The sequence below is a fragment of the Poecile atricapillus genome, chromosome 17 (assembly GCF_030490865.1).
Source record: "Poecile atricapillus isolate bPoeAtr1 chromosome 17, bPoeAtr1.hap1, whole genome shotgun sequence".
Classification (NCBI taxonomy): Eukaryota; Metazoa; Chordata; class Aves; order Passeriformes; family Paridae; genus Poecile; species Poecile atricapillus.
In genome coordinates, this window is record NC_081265.1 from 2,507,806 (window position 1) to 2,528,999 (window position 21,194).

The window sequence follows — 21,194 nt, forward strand, 5'->3', positions numbered from 1 at the left end:
CCATCACTTTCCCCCGCCCAAGCCTTCCTTGAGGCCACCCCGGGCCGCTGCAGCAGCCCCTTGTCGCCGTGTCCCCCCGTTGTCCCCGTGTCCCCCCGCTGTCCCGGTGTCCCCCCGTTGTCCCCGTGTCCCCCCGTTGTCCCTGTGTCCCCCCGCTGTCCCCGTGTCCCCCCGTTGTCCCCGTTGTCCCCCCGTTGTCCCCGTGTCCCCCCGCTGTCCCCGTGTCCCCCCGCTGTCCCCGTTGTCTCCCCGCTGTCCCCGTGTCCCCCCGTTGTCCCCGCTGTCCCCGTGTCCCCCCGTTGTCCCCGTGTCCCCCCGTTGTCCCCATTGTCCCCGTGTCCCCCCGTTGTCCCCGTGTCCCCCCGCTGTCGCCGCTCCCGTCTGATGCAACCACAACATCACCACGTGGCCCCGCGCTGCTGCTCCGCGCCGCCAGCCAATGGGAGGCGGTTCCGCCACTCGGGGGGGCGGGCCCTCCCCGCCTGCTCCTCATCCGATAGGTCGCTCCGCGCGTCCATCAGCGGCGAGCGAGCCAATGGGCGGCGGCACCGCCCGTGCGGCGGCGGAGCGGGGCCGGGGCGGGCGCGGGGGCCGCAGCGGCCGAGGCGCCGCGCCCGCTCCATGGAGGCCGCGGCCGAGGCCCCGGGGGCGCCCGCGGCGCTCAGCTGCTTCTCCTACAACCAGGACTGCACGTAAGCGGGGCGGCCGCCGCGGGGCGGGGGGCGACGGCGGCCGGGCCGCGGCGGGCGGGGTTGGTCCGGCCCCGCGGCCCGGAGCGGGGCGGGTGCCAGCGCCCCCGTGGCGCGACAGGTCCCCACAGGGACGGCCCCGCGGAACCCCCCCTTGGCCGCACACACACACACACACACGGGCCGTGCTGCTCTATCCCAACCGGAGCCCCTCCGGCCGCAGCACCCACCGAGGGCCCGGGGAGGCGGAATTGGGAGCGGCCGCCGGGCTTTGCCTCCCCCGCAGCTCGGGAAGCGCTTGGGATGCTCAGGGCAGCGGCGTTCCCCCGGGGCTTTGTCTGCTGAGAGGGTGTGTGGCCACTTGGGAGGTGGCGGCGTTGCCCAGGGCCACCAAAACCCCCGCGGAGGCTCTCGGCGAGCGGCCCGTGCCGGAGCCCGGCCCCGCTCGGGGGAACAGCCGCGTTCCGGGCAGCCCCAGCCCCGCTGACCTGCGCTCACCCTTCCCAACCGGGACAGCAAAACCTCCCGAAACAGCGAGCCACACACGGATGTGGCAGCCGGATCGGCCCAGACCGTGGGGAACGAGATAAGAATCAGAGATATGAGCCTCATTCACACCTGGAAACGCCGTTTCCTTTGCATTAGTGGGCCCGAACAAAGGCTGCTTTGAGGGATGTGGATGCGCTGCTGGCGTGAAGCTGCTGGTCGCTGCCACCAGTACAAACGCTGCTATTGTGGGCTGGCCGCTGGTTCAAGACCTAGATCCTGCTGCTTACTACATCTGGAACTGGGCAGAGACAGCGCTTGACAAGACTCTGCCCCATTAGCAGTGAGAGCAAAGCTTCCACAAGCAGGATAAGTCGCTGTGTCAGTACAGGTGGATCAGCCCCTTCTGTGTCCCATGGGTCCTGCCTGCACCCTCCCAGGTAGATCTGTACCTGTTTGCTCCTCCAGCAGCCACAGGGCTGTAGGAAGGGATGAGTTTGCTCTCTCAGAATGATACTGGCCTTCTGTAGGCTGCAACAGCCTCAGATGGAAAACTGGATTCCTGAGTTTGGTACTCTGTATTATTTAGGTTGGAACCTGAAGTTGTGCCTTCACAGACCACTGTGCCAGGAACTGCTCGTTTCCCCAATGTCAGGGTTTAACCCCAGCCCACTCCTCACTCAGTGAGGTGGAAAGAGAACCAAAAGAGTAAAAGTGAGAAAACTCACAGTCTGAGAAAAGACAGATTAATAATTAAAGCAAAAGCCACACATGCAAGCAAAGCAGAACAAGGAATTCATTCCACACCTCCCGTGGCAGGCAGGGGCTCAGCCATCCCTGGGACAGCAGGGCTGCATCACACACAACAGGGAGGACAAAGGCCATCACTCCAAATGTCCTCCCCTTCCTCCTTATTTCCCCCTTGTCGTGGTTTTAAAGCATTAGCTAAAAAAATCACTAGAAAACTTACTCATTTCTTGCTGTGAGATATGGATTAGAAGAAGAGCAAAACAGGCTTTAAACTTAAAAGGAATAAAGAAATGAATAAGTTTTCTAGTGATTTTTTTAGCTAATGCTTTAAAAAGCTAATGCTTTATCCCCTGAGCTTGGAGGGCCTGGGATGTCCCTGGGGTCAGTTGGGGTCAGCTGGCCTGGCTGTGTCCCTTCCCAGCTCCTTGTGCCGCCCCAGCCTCGTCACTGGAGGGGTGAGGAGCAGAAAAAGCCTTGACTGTGCAAGCACAGCTCAGCAACAACAAAAACATCCCCAGGTTACCAACCCTGTGTTCAGGACAAAGCCAAAACACAGCCCCATACAAGCTAATATGACAAAAAATCCCCATCCCAGTGGAAACCAGTACACCATCCCTGCAGGGAGTCTTGCTGTCACCTGGAGAGCTTCAGCCCAGAACCAGCAGGTTTTTGCTTTGTCTTTGCAGCTCCCTGGCAATTGGAACCACAACTGGATACAGACTTTTCTCCTTAAGTTCTGTGGAGCAACTGGACCAGGTCCATGAAAGCAGTAAGTCTCCTGTTTCCCTGGGGCGGAATATTGACCAGCAGTACTTTAAATTCATGGGAGTCCTTCACCTTTGTTAGAGCCCCACATCTTTTCCACTGCTGTGACAGCAGCAGCTCCTGCTGCAGCCCAGCATTCAGAGGCAATTTCCCACTGGAATGTTTCAGGTACATGGGCAGCAGCCCACAGGCTTCCAGCACAGCTGCTGGATAACTCCCAGGCTTTTAATCCAGTGTGGTATTTACAAGCAAGATGTTTTTAACAGGTTTTCCATGTAAAGAAGGTCATTCCCAGCAGGCCTGCAGCTCTTAGCTGTGCTCACAGCAGCATGCAACACACACTGAACAGCCCAAAACAAGCCTGGCCTCATGGAGCAGGGACTCCAGGCTGCTTCAGGCCAGAAATGCTTCAGCAGAGATGCACTGGGGATAACACTTCCCAGCTGGATGTGTTCAGTTAGTGAATATGTTCTCCAGTGGCTGCAGAAGGAGCCTCAGCAGTCAGACACAGCTGCCTCATCTGGAGCAGGGTCCAGGCTCCTTTCCCAGAGTCAGGCAAAAGGAAACAGGTCCCTGCTAGTGACACACTCAGATTTATGGGCTGAGGCATCAATCAGTCCCGGATGACAGTTGTGGGGCAGCCTTTGTTCATCCAACACAGCCCAGCCCAAACTGAGCATCACTCAGGGCTGGGCACACTGGGAATTGCAGTCTCCAGGGATTTGGGTACAGAGCCACCAGCACCACTGCACTGGTGCCTTCTCCACACAGCAGGAGTCATCCCAAACACCAGCACTGTTTGCTTCCCCAGGGAGGCTGGGAGAAACACCAAGCCACAGCCAGGTCCTGCCTTACCTTAACAAACCCTCACACACCCCAGAAAAGTCCCTGACCACAGGCAGGGAGCTCCCCACTTCATATTCCCTTCCCAAGGATCTAGTGCAGCTGGAGTGCCTGAGGATTATCTTCAGCAGGGCCCTGCCCAGCAGCACTGTCAAAGAGAACTTCATTTCTGCCTTCAGGGGAAGGTTCTTTAACCCCTTCCTGCTCTGACCTAATTGATTTGTGCCAGGCATGAGAAAATTTTCACAAAAACAATGTTGGACACCTTAGCACAGAACTTTCCAACCCAATCCCCTCTTGAGCTGACTCTTGTTGCTGCAGTCGAGCCAAGCTGAAGGCTCTGCCTTGCTCTCCTTGTGTGCCCAGATGAAATCCCAGATGTTTACATCGTGGAGCGTCTGTTCTCCAGCAGCCTTGTGGTTGTGGTCAGCCATGCCAAGCCACAGCAAATGAATGTCTACCACTTCAAGAAAGGGACAGAGATCTGCAACTACAGCTATTCCAGTAAAATCCTGTCCATCCGGCTGAACCGGCAGGTGAGAGGGGTTATCCAGAGTTATCCCACTCTGGCTCTTTGCTGCTTTTGCCTTTCCAGCTGGGAGCAGCCTGGGGAGGTTTGCAGGAAGGCTGTGAGGGGAATTGGAGGGGTGGGTGCCTGTGCTGTCCTCCCAGCCCCACATGAGAGGCCTCTGACAGGAGCTGCAGGGCTGTGGTATCATCTGCCACTGCTGTTTCCTTCAGGAAAAGGAGGCCAAGGCCTTGTTTTGGTGGCAATTGCACAAAGGCTTTTTGTCATCTGCCTTCTTGTGTGTTCAGGACAGAGCTCTACCAAATAAACACCTTTTCATGTTGCTCCCTCCCTTGGATTCCACATTCTGACTTCAGGCCCACCTCTGCCATCTCGAGACCTTCAAAGTTGGTTACAAAAACCCAGGAGTATCTGGAATTCTATGGATAACGCAAAAAGCCGTTTTCCAAGTACTGATAGCAGCCTTGTTTTGGTTTTAAAGGTATAAAACCCATTCAGGCCACTTACAATGAGGCTTTTAGAGTGTTACTTTGTGATGTGACACAGCTTCATGCTGCCCTGAGCTCTTTTGGAGGATTTTAAGTCATCTTTTTATCCATAATTATTTTCCAAGTATATGCCCTAAGAAGCAGAGGACATTTTACAATGAAGAAATAAGCAGTCTGGGTAATTGTATATAATCAGCCTCTCCTCAGTTAGCAACAGTGAGACCTGCAGTGAGGCTCTCTGGGCTGAGCTTCCAGTAAAGCTGTCTTTGACCAGGAGTTCCTGTACTACAATTAAATCTGTCCTAAATTGATTTTTTTCACTTAAGCTTACAGTGAAACTGGCAAACAAGAGACTTCCTTTGAATTGCAGATAGATGTGTGTGTGTGTAAAAATAAACTGGGAGGTTCTGCTGAGCAGCTCTAGGAGATTGGTGTGAATAAAGTAAGTTCAGGCTGCTCCCCGTGTGCTGCTCTGGAGCTGCCTGAAGGTGATGCACAGAACCAGCTGTGCATCCGCAGTTCTTGGCTGCTTTATGAGCTGGGGTTCAAATCCTGGGCTGAGCTCATCCTCTGGCTGTGCCACAGACACACCAGGAGGGATTTGAGGATGCTACAGATGTTTAGAAACACAGAATCATGGAGTCATTTAGGTTGGAAAATATCAATAAGACCGTCAAGTCCAACCATTCCCCAGCACTGCCAAGGCCACCACTAAGCCCTGTTCCAAAGTGCCACTTCCACACAGTTTTTTAATCCCTCCAGGGATGGTGACCCCACCACTGCCCTGAACAGCTTGTTCATGCTTAATAACCCTTTCCATGAAGAACTTTTTCCTCAAGTCCCATCTAAACCTTCTCAATTTGGGTAGGTTGAATAGAAATCATTATTTCAGTTTGCATCCAGGACTTAAACTGGTGGCCACCAGATTCTGCATGTGACACTTGAACTCTTATCTGAGCTTCTGTAGGGAAGCTACACTCCATTGGAAGTTCACAGAAGGACAAATCCCAGACAAGGCATTAAGTCAGGAAAATGGTGACAAATTAACCAGGAGCAGGTCTCAAACAAAAGGTGCATGTTTCAGTCTGTTCCCTCTGTGAAAAAGTCCTCATTGTGCAAACAAGCAAATCCCTCAGTTGTTGTGGGAATTCTTAGTTCCAAGCTCCATGATAACTCTGAAGTGTGTGAAGGTAAATCCTGATTTGTCTCAAAGGGAGGAATCAGGCTGTGCTCTGGGACTGCTGGGAAGCTCCTGGGTTTTTCACTCTCTGCTGAAACCCTGCTGAGCTCTTTGCAGAGGTTTGAGGTGTTTATCTGGCTGTGTCCAAACCCATTTCAGCCCCAGATACAGCTCAGTTGTCTGACCTGATCCAGTCAAACTACAGAACAAGCTGGTGGGAAGTAACATTTTGGACAATTAGCAGTGCCTTGACCCTGTGTAGCAATCACACCTCACCTCACCTTCTCTGAGGCTCTGTCTGTGTGCACAGTGAGGATAAACCCCATCCCAGTGACCCCCACGTAGCCACAGGGCTGCGTGGAGCCCAGGAGGGGTGAACCAGCTCTCTCCAGACCCTGCTGAGCTTGTCCAGACCTCTTCTGCCTCTTCACCTCCCAAACTTTCCTGGATTTTGTCCCTGTGGGTGCCAGCCTCTCTGGCTGCTGTTTTGCCATCATCTGGAAAGCTCCCTTCACCTGGACATCAAGAGCAGCCCGTTCTGGGAAAGCACATGGTGGCTTTGCCCAAATCAGCTGTATAAATATTCCTCTGCTTGCAAGTGGATGGCTCTTACTGTAGAAAAGGCAAAGTCTTCCTGGAAATGCAAAATGGCTCTGACACAGCCCCAGATGCTGTGGTTAGCAGGAATAGAAGTGGGAAAGAGTTTGATCTGAGAGTAATGGTGGAGCAAGGCAGAGATTTTTAATGTGGGTGTTTCAAGTTAGTGACTAAGCTCCACATTTAGATACTAAATAAGTGGCCTTATTTCTGAAGAGGTGGAGGCTTCCTGGACATGGATTTGGGTGCTCCAACTTCAGGATGGATGGGGTCTGGGCTTAGGCTTTTATTGGGATGTTTTTAGTGCTTCCGGACTCTTGGCACTAAGGGAGGTGAAGCTGTGCACTTGCTGGACTTACAAAGCTCAGCCCTTCAGCCAGACCCAAAGCCTGGTCCCAAAAAAAGCCTCTGTGCAAAAAGCCTCCGTGGTGACACGCAGGGATCTGGAGCAAGCTGAGACACAAAGCTGAGTGGCCACAGAGGTGGTGGCCCAGGGCTTCCCTTTGCCTCCCCATGGCTGGGTGGATGTTCCTGGCAGGGTCAGCAGAAGAGGTACAAACACCTGAACTTGGTTAATCCCAGCCCTTCAGCCAACATGGTGCAAGGGTGACTGTCCCTGAACAAATGAGTCTCAGCTCTGTGTTTATGCAGTTCTGCAGGGCACATAAAGCAGAGTCTTTCTGCTAACAGCAAATGTGAAAATAAACATTAATGTGCTGGACAGATGCATTAAGTTTAGTAGCAGTGGCAGACCCAGCACCTCCATGTTGTCTCCCAAATCAGGAAGAAGTCAGAGCAAAGGGCCTGTATTCCCATCTAGGGGCACACTGACAAGCAGGATTGCAGCCTCTCTGCTGCCAGGTCTTTGTGATAAATAAGTAATTTGTTAAGAACTGCAAAGAAAAGTTGGGGTAGGAATAGATGGCAATCAAGGCCTGTGGTGGGGTGTTACCATGATGGGTCTTCCTGTTCCTGGGGATGTGGAAGATGTGGAGGAGCAGAGAAGTCATGAAGTTTTGTCTTCTCTCTAAAGCAAGACCAGATGCAAAAACTCAAAACAAGGGTCGTACAAACCCAAATGTGAGAGGGGATGGAGAAGCAGAAGAGATCCCGTTTCTGTTACATTTCAGTGTGTGGGAAATTCCTGTTGAGTTTGTCTGACAGCAAAGGTTTGGGTTTGGGAAGTGTGGGAGCAGCAGCCAGGGGCAGTGCTGGTGGGGTTCTGTGCATGTCCCCTGTGTCCTTGCAGAGGCTGGTGGTCTGCCTGGAAGAGTCAATTTACATCCATAACATCAAGGACATGAAGCTTTTGAAGACTATTCTGGACACACCTCCCAACACAACAGGTGAGCATGGGAGAGCTGTGTGAAAGGGAGCTTTGTAGAGCCACAGCATTGTGTTAGAATTTAAACCAGCCTGTGGCCTGGGCATCCTAATCCAGCAGTCAGAAATACACGGAGGCAGTCAGGCAGGCTTGGGAGAATCACAGGATGGGCTGAGTTGGAAGGCACCCACAAGGATGACTGAATCCAGCTCCTTGCCTTGCACAGCACCATCCCAACAATCCCACCCTGTGCCCAGAGTATTGTCCAGACTCTCCTTGAGCTCTGTCAGGCCTGGTGCTGTGACCCAGCTCTGTCCTGAGCAAAACCCTGCCCTGCCTGGAGCAAACCCCTGCTCCGTCCAGAGCAGGTGCATCAAAGGAGAGCAGAGATGGGCAGAAGGGTCTGACTTCACCCTGGGATCAGCTCCCAAAGTGATCACCAGGGACAGAACACACAGCCAGGCACAGCACCAATCCCTGCCAGGGAGTTCCCAGGAGCTGCAGCCTGCGATTCCATGCAGGCTGCAGAGCCGAGGGGCAGGGCAGGTGGCTGCAGCACAGATCCTGTGTGTGTGGCACAGGGTGAATCCGGCTTTCCTGCTGCTGGGAGAGGAGCTATTTTTAGCAGCAGAGAGGGAAGTTTGGCCGGGTGCCCGCGTTGCTGCGCTGTCCTGCTCGGGCTGCAGCATCCTTTCATGGCTGGGTGCTTGGGAAGCTGCTGATGTGCTCACGTTTGGCCTCGGGGCTTTCAAGGGATGCTCTTCCAGCAGCTCCCCTGACCTACTTCAGGTCACTCCAGATGGGCTCTGTGTGTGGATTAAACATGCTAAATGCTGCAAATATAATTAAAGTTTAAAACCTTCCTGAGAAGGCCCGGCAGCAGGATGGGCAGGGATACCCAGGCCTGGAGCTGTTCTGCAGAGGGGCTGGAGGATCAGGTCACGGTTTAAGAGCAGCAGCAATCAGCTAGGGCAGGACTGGGATGCTGCAGATCACAGGCTTCATATGGGCTTAGTGTTTTAAACCCTTTTTACTGTAGCAGCTGTCATTGAAATGAGCTGAGTGACAAGTGCAGTGCCCCTGTTGTCCCTGGGCCATCTGCTTTGGTCCCAAGCTTGACCCCAAGGGCAATGTGTCCAGTAGGTCAGGGCAGTGCAGCCTCACTGCTCTTTGTGCAACTTGCTTAGGAGTGGGGATGTAGGAGAGCGTGGAAAATGTGCCAGCCCCTAAGGTGTGTGTCCTGGGCATGGTGACACCAGCACAGGCAGGACCAGGGTTTGCTGCAGCCACACTGGCCAGTCACAGTGAGACCTCTGGCTGTTCCTGGCCAGCACCTGGCTCCTGATCCAGCCTCCTCCACATAGGAGAGGAAAATGCCTACGGTGTCCAAGGCAGTTGTTTTTCATGTGATTCACGTCAGGGGCAGCGTTTGAACCAAGGAGGTCACAGTGCTTTGGGTGACGTGTGTGCTGTGGGGACGCATCTTGGGAATGACTGCAGCTTTGGGAACCACCTCACGTGTCTCCTGCCAAGCCCTGGATGTGCCTGGACCTGCTGGCCTGAGGGCAAGGCCAGGCTTCCTAGGCACAGTAGCATTTTTCCATGGTGCTTGAGGAAGCCGCCTGTGACGTGGCACTCCCAGAGGTGCCATCTGAGCAGTGCCAGCCTGCCTCCTCCCCCCTGAGCCCCCCGCTGCAAGCACCAGGGAGAGGAGCATCTTCAAAGGCTGCCTGTGGCCCTGTCACCCTTGTTCCTTGTGTGTTCCTAGGTCAGCCCAGTACACTCACATGTGTGTTTTCCCCTGGCCTGCTTTCCCGGCCAGAGGAGCAGAGGGAGCGGCTGACTCACCCCAGCGCTCAGAGCTCGCTTTGTTCAGCTCCAGCCTTCCCTGATCCTCTCTGAAAGGGCTGCGCTGATCCCCCCGTGCTCCCTGGGCGGGATGGAGAAGGCAGGATGCTCATCACAGCAGCAGTCTCTGGGCTATCTTTGCCTTCCTCCTATCCCTCCCTCTTTAATTGCCTTTTAATTGCCGGCGCTTTGCTGCTGCCGTGCTCCTCGTGCCTCTCCCGGTGCGCCGTCCCTGGCACGATGTGCTCGCCTCTGGACGGACGGGGAACGGATCCCCGGGGCCTCTGGCTGATCCTGCAGCTCCTGGCTCGGCTGCGGTCTCTTTGTTTGGTTATAAACAATGACCTAAAACGAGAGCTCCGGCCGATCCTTCCCCGCTGCTGCTGGGCGGGGGCCAGGGCCGTGTCCTGACACGGGGCTAGCACGGCACGACCCGTCCCGCGGCTACGTGCGGTGTGTGGCTGTGCTGCTGCCTTTAACCCCGCCGCTTCCTCCGCACGTGGGCTTAGGTGCGAGCCCCGCCGCGGCTCAGGAAGCTCGCTCAGGTCGTGCTGGAGCCTTGAGGCGGGTTTGGGAGGGCTGCGAGCCCGCGGATGTGCGGCAGGAAGCGAGCGAGGTACGTTTCGTATGTGACAGGATTCACCGGGCTGAACGAGAGGCAGGAAGAGATGCTCTTTTCCGAGGTCACCTGGGGGACAGGCAGATGGATGTACCCACACACGTATCCATCCATCCCTGTCTCATCCTGTAATTCCTGCCCGCTTTGAAAGGAGCGTTTGGGAACCTTTGTGCTCGTGTTGGCACAAAACCAGATGGCTCTTAGGGGGGAAGAACTCCCCCTGTGCTTCAAATTTCGCTACGTTCAAGTTCCTCGTCAGCCGGAAACTCCCTGCACATCTGGCGCATTTCCTTTGTCTTTCTCTGCTTCCTTCCCTTTTCCATTCAGAGCAGAAGGAAATGGCACTGCCTTCAGCCAGGCTGCAACGGGGCTGCACCCACGCTGGGCTGCTCCTCTGAGCTTCCAGCCCGGCCCCGACACCCTGTGCACATCTGGACGTGTCCAGATGTGGCTGGACGGGAGTGCTGTCAGCCCTCAGAGCCACATGTCCTTCGCTCTTCCGTGCACCTATTCCTGCCTTCCCCGGGGAGATAATGCAGAGGGAAAGCCCAGAGCGTGCTGGAAAGCCGGATCTGGGTTCCGTGTGCTCAGGGAGGGTGGCAGGGCACGGCCGCCGTTCTGTCCCGTACCAGCAGATGTCCCCACGGCCGAGCTGTTCCCAGCGCTGCGGGGCCGAGCAGTCCCAGCATGAGCCAGAACCCGAACGTCCGCTCCGTGCCCCGTGCTGTCCTCCCCCCATTCGCAGCCTCAGCCGTGTCCCTGTCCCCCTGCCAGGTCTGTGTGCTCTCTCCATCAACCACGCCAACTCCTACTTGGCTTATCCCGGCAGCGCGACCAGCGGAGAGATCGTGCTTTACGACGGAAATACTTTGGTAAGTGCGAAGCTCGGCCTTTGGATACCGGCAGGGGCTGAAAACAAACAGAGCCACAGCAAAGCCAACGGGGCCCTTGGGAAGGATGAATAAATACACTCCACCGAGCTGGAGTGCGAGGGAATTGCCTGCGAGGCACATCTGGATGTATCCCCTTGCTCGGAGCAGACAGCTCTGAGGTCAGGACGTGCATCTCCCAGCACAGGATGATATTCAGGGAAACGTGACCCACTGCCCTGCAGCCCCAGGGCCGCTGCCAGGCTGACACGGGGGTTGCTGTGGGAGTGTCAGCAGCCCATCCCACGGGAATGATGTGACCAGTGGGGGTCAGGGGGGCTGGGGCTGCTCCAGGCACAGCGCAGGATCTGGAGCAGCCACTTTGCCACACTGGGCTGGAAGGGATGCCGAACCCAAAGTCACAAGGAGGGCAAAGTGTCCAAAGTCCCCTTAGGAAATCTCTCCCTGGCTGGATGCAGGGTCATGATTATCTGCTGTTGATGGCAGGGCTTTGGGTTACATAAGGCTGGTGGCTCCGTACGTGCAGCGAGAGCTGAGGATCTGCAGCAGGGGAGGAGCAGAGCACAGGGAAAAGGCTGCTGCTGCGAGGGCTGGGGCTCCCTGCAGGTACCAGGGTGGTGTCACTGCAGCAGGACCTGCTGTGCAGCACTGAGAATTGCAGGGAAGCCAGCTCTTATCCTGACAGAGAAGGACCAGGCTTTGCAGAGGGTGCAGACACAATCCTGAACCCTGGAGAGGCAGGGAGCTGAGGTTCTCTGCCCCTGAGATGAGCTTCCTGTAATCACAGTGGCCATAATAGGTGGGGAATGAACTCCAGGCAGGGCAGAGATAAACTGCTGAGGATGTTGAAGGGACACCATCAGTAGCAGACGATCCCATGGATCCACATCAGCAGATGGACAGGGTACAAGGCAGGAACGTTCTGCCCTCACACAGTCCAAGGATCAGCGTGTCCCTTTGCCCACACAGTCCAAGGACCAGCGTGTCCCTTTGCACTCACATTCCCTTGTGCCTTACAGAAAACAGCCTGCACCATTCCTGCCCACGATGGGCCTCTGGCCGCTCTTGCCTTCAACTCCACCGGCTCCAAGTTGGCCAGTGCTTCTGAAAAAGTGAGTGTGGCTGCACATACCCTCCCTCTGCCCAGGGCTGCATCAGCACCCCTGAGCTGCCCCTTAAACATAGCCAGCACAGAACGGCCATGACTGGTCAGTGCATTGAGATCAGATCGAGCCCAGCTGGCAAACAGGAGGAGCCTTTGCATGTCCTGAGTTTCCTGGGTGTGTCAGGGAAAGGGCTCGGGCTCCTTGGCCTGCTCCTACATGATATTTCCATTTGCATTTTTTGCAGGGCACAGTCATTCGTGTATTTTCCATTCCTGGGGGGCAAAAACTCTATGAATTCCGGCGAGGGATGAAAAGGTCAGTTCATTCTTCTGGCAGTGGCAAGTACACAGAGGGCTCCCAGAGCCAAAATGTAAACACAAGGACACAGGGCAACGTCAGATCCTGGTGGCTTTGGCATCTTTAGCAGAAGGAAAACATGAGTAAACGTATGGGCTGGAAGTGTCACTGTGCCAGGCTGTGCCCAGCTCATTGATTCCCTTCAGTGTGTCACAGAACAGGGCAATGGCAAGGAACAGACATGGAGTCACTCCGTCCTGTTTACTCTGTCCTTCCTTTTTTCTTATTTGAAATAATGAAGTTCACAGAATTGTCAGAGACCTCATTCCTGCTGAACCTGTGCAGGAGATGCTGTTTGTAACCCACTGTTGAGCACTTTGGATATCCTCCCTGGTCTCTGCAGCACCAGAAGCTGCAGTGAGGCTGGCACAGATGTCCCTCCACAGGCAGCTCTGTGAGCAAGGACATTTCCACCTCTCTGGCTGTTTGTCACTAGCTTGAGGCTGCTCCCAGGCCTGCTGAGCAAAGGGATTAGGGAATTGCTCAGTGAGGCCACAGGCTCAGCAGCAGCTGTGCAGGGTGATCCTCACCATGGATGGGTCTCCTTCCTGCCCATCCACTCCTCTGTGAGCCAAACCCAGCAGTTCCCCTTGAATGATCGCTGTGGAGTGACCAGTCCTGTCCTTGCTTGGCTCTAGGTATGTGAACATCAGCTCCCTGGTGTTCAGCATGGATTCCCAGTTCCTCTGTGCCTCCAGCAACACAGAGACCGTGCACATCTTCAAACTGGAGCATCTCACAGACAGGTGAGGGATTAGCCTGGCTGAACCTGCCTGCCCCAGGGCTGTCTCTGCTTCAGAGGTCTGTGTTTACACAGCTGCTCTCCGTGTTCTCACCACGTTCTCTCCATGAGCAATACCAGCTGCAAGCTGTGTCCTGTGGGACTTGTTCCTTGGAAAAGCCACACACTGCACCCCTGCTGTCAGGCTCTCCAGGCCTCTCTGGCTTTATTAGGTGCCAGTGTTCTCTGCCCACTCCAGCCAAGCTGGTGCACAATGTACAGGTGCTCCAAAACACCCTTTGGCCATGCGAGATCAGGTCTGTTCCTGATGTTTTGTCACGCTGATCATGGCAACCCCACTGACGCTGCTTTGTGACCCCTCAGCCGGCCAGAGGAGCCTCCAACCTGGAGTGGTTACATGGGAAAGATGTTCCAGGCTGCTACCAACTACCTCCCTGCCCAGGTGTCAGGCATGATGAGCCAGGACCGAGCCTTTGCCACCGTCCGGCTGAACATCTCCGGACAGAGGAACATCTGTGCCCTCTCCACGTACGTACTGACCCTACTGACCCGGGCCAGGCCAGCCTTATCTCATCCCCTGCCTGCAGAGCACGTGCTGTGGGTGCTGCTGTGTCTGTGTGTGGGGGGTTTTGGCCTCAGGATGCTTTTCCCACCAGGATTCAGAAGCTGCCTCGGCTGTTGGTGACGACGTCGGATGGACATCTCTACATCTATAACCTGGACCCACAGGATGGAGGGGAGTGTGTCTTAATTAAAAATCACAGGTAATTCTGCCTTCACTCCCACCTCATACAGAGGCTGATCTTTTGAAAAATGAAGGGAAATCTCACCTGGCAGCACAAAATGGAGCTGTAGGAGCAAGAAGGTTAGAGCTGAGTTTGTTATTTGAGCTATCTGATCTGACAGATGTGGATGGGAAGCTCATCAGCAGGCAGGGACACAGGATTTGGTGCAGGAGAAACCAGAGACTTCTCAGATGCCATGGCAGCTTGGACTGGGCAGGCTGTGCTTTAGGAGATGCCCCTAACAGCAGAGCTCTGACCATTGTGGTGTCAGGAGAGCAGAGCACCTTCTCCAGATTGGAGAGGGTGCTGGAGAGCTGACTGGGGGTAGGATGGTGTGAAGTGACACCGTGAGCTTCCGTGAACAACAGCCCAGTGCCAAAGCAGAGGAATTTCTTCTTGGAAGGGGTGGTTAAGCATTGGAAGGGGCTGCCCAGGGAGGTGGTGGTGTCACTGTTCTTGGAGTTGTTCAAGGAATGACTGGATGTGGCCCTCAGTGCTCTGGTCTGGGTGACAAGCTGCTGGTGATCAGTCAAAGGTTGGGCTCGATGATCTTAGAGGTCTTTTCCAAGCGAAATCATTCTGGGATTCTGTGAAAACAGAGCCTCCCTCGCCGCTGTTCAGTCCATATGCAAATCCCATTAAGCACATAACCCCCCCGCACACATCTGGGCTGCTTGGCTCCAGATGTGAAGCCTTTGGGGTGGGGTGAGATGTAACATGTGCTCCAGGCCGGGAGGTGGCTGCCAGCCAGGAAAGTGCCAGCAGCTTTTGGAAAAGCCACAAAACAAAAGCACTTCAAAGCTGCGCTGTCCAGCGCGCGCCGCCCGCAGCCCCCAGCCTTGTCATGTGGGCTCCTCTGAGCATCAGAGGGCTGAAAAGGGCCCTTGGGTCATGAGTTACATTACATCATACGATATCTCTGCTCAAACTCCATCCTAAACTAGCCAGGGCTGCTTTTCCCATCTAGTCTGCTCCTGTTGGAAGCCCTTCGGAGCCCCCTCTGTGATTAGAAACACTGTTTGCCTTTGTAACCTAAAGCTTTTGTGGTCAATCTGTTCCCTTCTGTTCCCATGCCAGCATTGTCCTCCAGCTGAAGTGGTGCTTTCCCTATCTCCTTCTTCACCCCCTGCTTTCCTTGTGGAGCACAATGCTCCCCTGTCCACAGCACTGCTGGGGCTGCTGCACGCAGGGATGGGGATGGGTGATGTGCATGCATGGGGAGGAACAGCCAGGATCAGAACTAACACTTCTCCCCTCTCTTGATCTGTACAATTAGTCTGCTTGGCTCAGGAAAGATGGAGGAGAACAAAGAAAACGACCTTCAGCCTCCAGTACCTCAATCTTATGCAGCAACTGTAGCCAGACAAAGTACAGTGCCTTCAACTTCGACCATGCCAGGTAAGCACCACATCTGCCCTTCCTCAGGCAGAAGCCACAAAACCACCTGGGGCAAAGTGGAAAGCGTCCCACATTCCAAGGTTTCGTCCAGGATCAGCACAAGTTCACTGCACGCTGGGGCAACAGGACTTTGGAGCTCACCTGGTTCATCCCCTGCCACAAAAAACAGGGCACGAGTTTTCTGCTCTGCTTCCTGTGCCAGCTCTGCTCCCTGTGCCGAGCTGTGCCACAGACAGGCCCAAGGCAGAGGAGGAACAGCTCTTTGGCAGACAGCAGCTGCTGCCAGGTGGTTTCCAGGAGTTGGAACCATGGATGTAGAAGTCAGGGCTCACTGTTTTTGTGGTGAGATTGCCTCAGAGTCTCTGAAGCCGGTATACCTTGCACTGAACTGCTGCAGGAAAACACTGGGTGACTATCTCATCATATTCCCAAGTGTAACACCCAAATCCAAACACAGATCTTACTCTGGAATTGGTGCTTAGGTTCATGGCAGGAGGAGGAAAGCTGCTGCCATGGGAGCTGACCATGCAGCTCATCCATAATCCATAGTGCCCATGGAGACACCTTCCCCTTCCTGCAGTAACTCCTTGTGTTTTCCCCTGGCCAGGTTACTCGGAGGACGGGGGAGCCCTGCGTGGGGAGGTTATCCCAGAGCACGAGTTTGCGACTGGACCAGTCTGTCTGGACGACGAGAATGAGTTTCCTCCTGTGAGCATTCGGGACCCCTAAACCTGCAGTGCAGCCCTCATGCTAAGAAGGCAGAATCTCTTCCAGAAGAGATTCCATTGCCCCCCTCCTTGTCCCAGCTCACTGGGAAACCTAAAATAACTGAATGGGTTCTAGGGACAGTGCCAGGAAAATGACACCGCCACTAAACAGCAGCTGGGGATGGGGCAAAAACGATCAAACCTAAGCAGAGATAGATCTGAACAAACTTGCTGAATGGTGCTCAGATCCAGACCTAACCTTTGTGCCTTGAGCAGATTCCTAATATTACCAGGAATAGTTTTAATTGGAACAATTTAGAAATAAAAACTTAATACCCTGTTGCATTTTCAGTCAGTTGTGTTAGCTCATGGAATGCAGCTGGAACATACCTGAACCTCACCAGTCTCTTCATTTCCAAGGTAACTGAGAAGGAAACTCCTTTTCCAAGTACAGAGATGAAAGGAATAGCAGAGTTCTAAGCCATTTTATGATTTTTATGTGGCACTTTCTCAGTTACCATTGGAAGGAGCTAGTGGATTTTTCAACCTTAACTTCAGCCTGGCAGTGTCATTCCAGCTCCTTTTCCTATTCTGCACTCATTAATAATTAATAACCTAACCCCTAATTGGACAAATGTCGATCTGTGCTATGGTCTGGTTGTAATCAGTGGTGTCTTCATAGCAGTAATGCAGCAGAATATTGTAATGGATTTCAGGTTGCAACCTTGGCAGGCTTTTGGAATTCCTTACTTCATTTTTACATATCCTGCTGTTGGAGTTTTGCCTGAAAAGGAGGAAGTACAAACCTTATCCCAGGATTCGTTCCATGTGCTGAGCTGACCTCTGTGAGGCACCTTCCTCTGAGCTGAGGCAAAGTGTTACTTAGATAAAAGGAGGCTGGCTCATGACTCCCTTTGAGCCAGCACCACCTAAACCCGGCTCAACTCCCACAACCCTCAGATTATTTCTCTCCTTACCTGCAACATTCCCTGCTGCAAACAGGGAGCAGGAATTTCCCAGCTGTCCAACTCCATTACTCAAGAAGGATATTTAAAATGCCTCCCTCTGTGTGCCCACTGAGAAGGTGATGGCCCAGGCCCCTGGAAGGAGCAGCAGGGACAGAGAGAAATCCTTTGTTGCCTTCTGCTAAACCTGCTCTTGAACTCATGGTTTGGGGACAAGCAAATGCCAGCATGCAGGAATCACGCTGCTCCTGAATGAGGCTTCCTGCTGGGACTGTGCTGGATGAAAGCAGCCCCAAACCCCTGCTGCACCACAGCAGGTGCTTTATGAAATGAACTTTGATCCCTCCAAATCCTGTCATTATCCTGACAGAGCGGTGACATGTGTATTGTTAGGGAGGAGGTGGTGTGGGAAGGGAAGGTGCTTTCCAAAAATACTCCCTGATAAAGGAGGCTGAGCAAATGGAGCTCCCAGATAAAGCCCCCACTCTTGGGTTTGGGGTTTGCCTCTCACAGTGGGAGCACTCAGGATGTTTGGATGCTCTGGATTTCACTGAACTTGGCTGTTTTCTCAGCACTTCTGATCTCCAGTCTCAGGGAAGGGGGTTTCAGGTCACTCCTGTGCAGAGAAGGAGGGAGAGAAAACCTGACCTTATCCAACAAAAATGTTTTGACAGCGTTCGGCTTTGCGGAAACATGGGAAGGGTTTTGTTTGTTTTCCAATGTGCAACAAAAAGACTTTTAAAAACCTCAAAACTTGTGACAAAATGGAATATTCACCCGCAGCCCATGGTATGGCTTTGAACTCAGACATGGTTCTGGAGAAACAGCAGTGCTCAAACCCCACAGTTTCTCCCCATTTTGAAACCTCTTGTCTTCCCTTGACCTCAAGCAAGACTTCAGAGGCTCAGCTGTTAAAGACTGAGGAAAACCAGCTTCAGCCTGACATAAAATCTGTCAAACACTGCCTGTTCATTAAGTGGAAGGAGGGACAGAGAGGAGATGAGGAGCCCAAGGAGGACTCGTAAAAAGTGGCCTCAGAAGAGGGAACGTGGATGTTGCTGCTGCTGGTGCCAGGATTGCAGAAGGAGGTTAAACCAGTTCAGTGACAATTCCTGCATGGATGGGGTGGATTGAGCACTCCAAGTCACTGCTGATCTTGGGCAGGAAGGACTCAGGTGTTACTGAGGGGGCTGAAGCCATGGGTGCCGTGCTGGATGTTCAGGGAGGAGGCTGCAGAGCTCTCACCCTGCAGGATCAGAAGATTTTACAGGGTGGGGAGAGCAAACCCAGCTGTGGCTGCAGAACTGTGGCAGTTTGGGCTGTTTCTGGTCACCTGCCTGAGCAGCCACCCCTGTTCTGTGGGTGTAGCAGGGAGTGAGGTTTCCAGTGGTGCTGGGAGCTGCTGGGTGTGTTTTGGGCCAGGCAGGGCACTGCAGTTTTGGGGTAGTGCTGTGAGGTTTGGCAGAAGAAATCCTACAGGATTCTGCAAACAGCACGGCCTGTGTGCAGCTGGGGAGTGCATCCAGGGGATCTCCCCAGAACTTCTGGGATTCAGCAGGAGGAATGATTTCTTCCAGCAGATTGGTCAGTGCTTTCCAGGCATAGGTGATCCATCCTGCATTTGGCTGCAGGACCCAGAGGTGAAGGTTTTATCGGGAGAGATATTTCATTAAGTCAAGTGAGGCTGCAATCAGCTCTTCAAAGGCAGCTTCCCCTCACTGATACTCCATCACTCCTAAAAACCATCTCTTTCCCATCGGTTTTTGGCAGCTCCAAAACACTTTGGGCAGCTTCCTGTGCTGCCAAAGGATACTGCTGCCTGTAGGAGGGAAAAAATCCGGGGAGATCTACAAGAGGGAAGAAATCAGTACCCTATCATGGGGTCCACACACCCCTCAGCTGCTCCAGACCACAGATGTTGATACAAGAAACCAGGCTGCAGATACATCTCTGGCTCTCTGGAAGCAGCATTGGCCCAGATTCCTCCTGGCTGTTTGCTGGATGGTCTTTCCCTCTTTCTGATGCATGGATATGGACACTTAATTATTTTAAGTGATTATTTTTTAACAGCTGGCTGGTAGCAGAGGAAAGGCCACAGATTTTCCAGTGAGGCTCTACTTGTAATTATGGTTCACAGGGGATGGATGAGGGAGTTTGGCAGAACCTGGCTCCTGCCCTTGTAGCTCAGACTGGCATTTTGGGCAGCTGGGGCTTGCAGGATTAAGCCCAGCTTATCAGCACATTATCTGAGGCCCCTTGGGAATTGTGCCATCCAGTGTCAGTGCTTGTGCCTGGAAACCTGGCCAGTGATGGTCCTGCAGCTCCTGGAGAGACAGAGCTGGGAGGAGGAGCTGGCAGAGACCAGGAGCTGTGGGGTTCACATCCCTTCCAGGTCTGGCAAGGCTGGAGCTGTGGCAGATCTGTGCCAGGGCTGCCCCTGCCTCACCCAGAAGCAGGGGCACAATTTCCCCAGGGTCTGAGGTGGGAGGTGAATCAGGGTCCTGCTGCTGTCTGTTCCTCTCTGCTCCTGCCTCCTCTTTCACTTTCCTGGCTTTGCTGCTGTTTAGGCTGGGCTTTCCCTCCCCTAATCCTGTCTAACCTGTTGGAGTTTAACTCTGGGATCCATCTGGAGACCCCAGAGTGAGGCAGGGATACCCAGCACAAACCCTTCCCTCCAGCCACGCCAGAGCTGAGCTTTTTGGGAGCACTTGGTGAGGCAAATGCACTTCACCCCCAGGAACTGCACTGCCCAAAGCCTGGCTCTGCTCTGCCCCATGCCAGCCAGAAGCCAGACACTCTTATCACTGAGCCAGATGGTTCCTGTTCCCAGGACTGTAAATTTGGGGAGGGGGAGAGCAAATAAATAAACCTCTCACCAATCTGCCTTTGAATGGAAAGTAAAACACTGCGGGACATCCCTCCCCCTGCTCCTCCCGTGTGCGTAAAACCAACTGGAAACGCTCCCTGGTGCTGGGAAAAGTAAGGCCCTTCTGTTTTGATTTTGGTAGATAATCTTGTGCCGTGGAGGTCAGCCAGGCAAGGCGAAGAGGTCATGAGGAGAAGCAAAACATCCACGCTTAGGACAGCTGCTGGGAGGTGCTTTGGAAAAGCCAGGAGTTTCGAAGAACAGATCTGTGAGTCCCCAAGATGAGAAAAAAAATATAAATTAAGGTGGGCCACACTTTTTCCTCTGTGTAAGTGAACACCTGGCCCTTTTAGCCCATGTTCTAATTTGTGTCTGGGTGGGGTGTCAATGTACTGTATGCACATGGCTCTATTTAACAAACTCTATGTTAGAACCACAGTGTAAATGCTAATTTAATCGGATTTGTATGTAACCAGAATTTTATATACCCATTTGTCCCTTTTCTAATTTATGCTGTTTTATGTGTATAAATGTACTTATAGGAAGAGATATTAAACTTATGTCTTTGTACAGTATATACAGACTACTTTAACCCAAGCAAAGTATTTTTGCAGTGATATTAGAGAAGATGCCATTTGCTATGCTGAAAGACAGAATAAAGTCACAGTCTGTCCCTGGCAGCTCCTGTTGTACTTTTTGGGGCCCTAAATGTGTCAGCTTGGATTAAGTTTGGGGAGGGGTTTTGGGGGCTGGGGCGAGGGCAGCACACCTGGGTGAGTCCACACAAATCCTCCTATGGCTAAAGAAAGATCTGGGTGTGTAAATCAGAATCCAGAATGGTTTCAGAACACCCTCACTCAGCTGCTGAGAAATCCCAGTGGTTTCTCAGGTTTCAGTTGCACCTTCATTTCTGCCTGTGCAGCTCCCCAGGCCTTTGGCCCCACAGGAGCTGTTTCACTCCATCTGTGCCTGCACTGGGCTGGGCAGGAGCAGCTCCTCTGCCTGTAGCCCTGATCTGCTGGGAAAGCTCAGGGCAGGGACCTCTCCCTGACCTCCCCAAACCCCACAGTTACACCTCTCCCTTTCCTGCAGAGATGATGGCGAGCAGCCCCAGGTCTCTCCCTGCCACCTTCAGGGAACAGCCTTTCCCAAACCCTTGGATGCAGGCAGCTGCTGGGGCAGGTGCTGCATTCCCAGAGCACTCCCCTGCTGCCAGCCAGGAGTTTTCTCTCTGCAGCCACCAAACTTCCAGGGTCTCTG

The 21,194-nt window shown here is 53.7% G+C and overlaps 1 protein-coding gene across 1 annotated transcript; it reads left to right on the forward strand.

The window, feature by feature from the left end:
* Window positions 1-535: 535 nt before the first annotated feature.
* Window positions 536-20,614, forward strand: WIPI1 (WD repeat domain, phosphoinositide interacting 1). The gene is made up of 13 exons (XM_058852440.1): window positions 536-692; window positions 2,612-2,694; window positions 3,900-4,069; window positions 7,577-7,673; window positions 10,893-10,990; window positions 12,028-12,120; window positions 12,359-12,429; window positions 13,110-13,217; window positions 13,577-13,741; window positions 13,870-13,977; window positions 15,275-15,396; window positions 16,004-16,104; window positions 20,077-20,614. Exons 1-13 carry the CDS (start codon window positions 622-624, stop codon window positions 20,122-20,124), a joined length of 1,335 nt encoding a protein of 444 aa, XP_058708423.1. The 5' UTR covers window positions 536-621; the 3' UTR covers window positions 20,125-20,614.
* Window positions 20,615-21,194: the final 580 nt, after the last annotated feature.

Bases quoted from the DNA above. Each gene is read 5' to 3' on its own strand.
- WIPI1 (XM_058852440.1), top strand. From the start codon at position 622: ATGGAGGCCGCGGCCGAGGCCCCGGGGGCGCCCGCGGCGCTCAGCTGC. The intron at 12,121-12,358 runs GTGAGTGTGGCT...CATTTTTTGCAG, and splicing joins TGGCCAGTGCTTCTGAAAAA to GGCACAGTCATTCGTGTATT. The intron at 13,218-13,576 runs GTGAGGGATTAG...GTGACCCCTCAG, and splicing joins CTGGAGCATCTCACAGACAG to CCGGCCAGAGGAGCCTCCAA.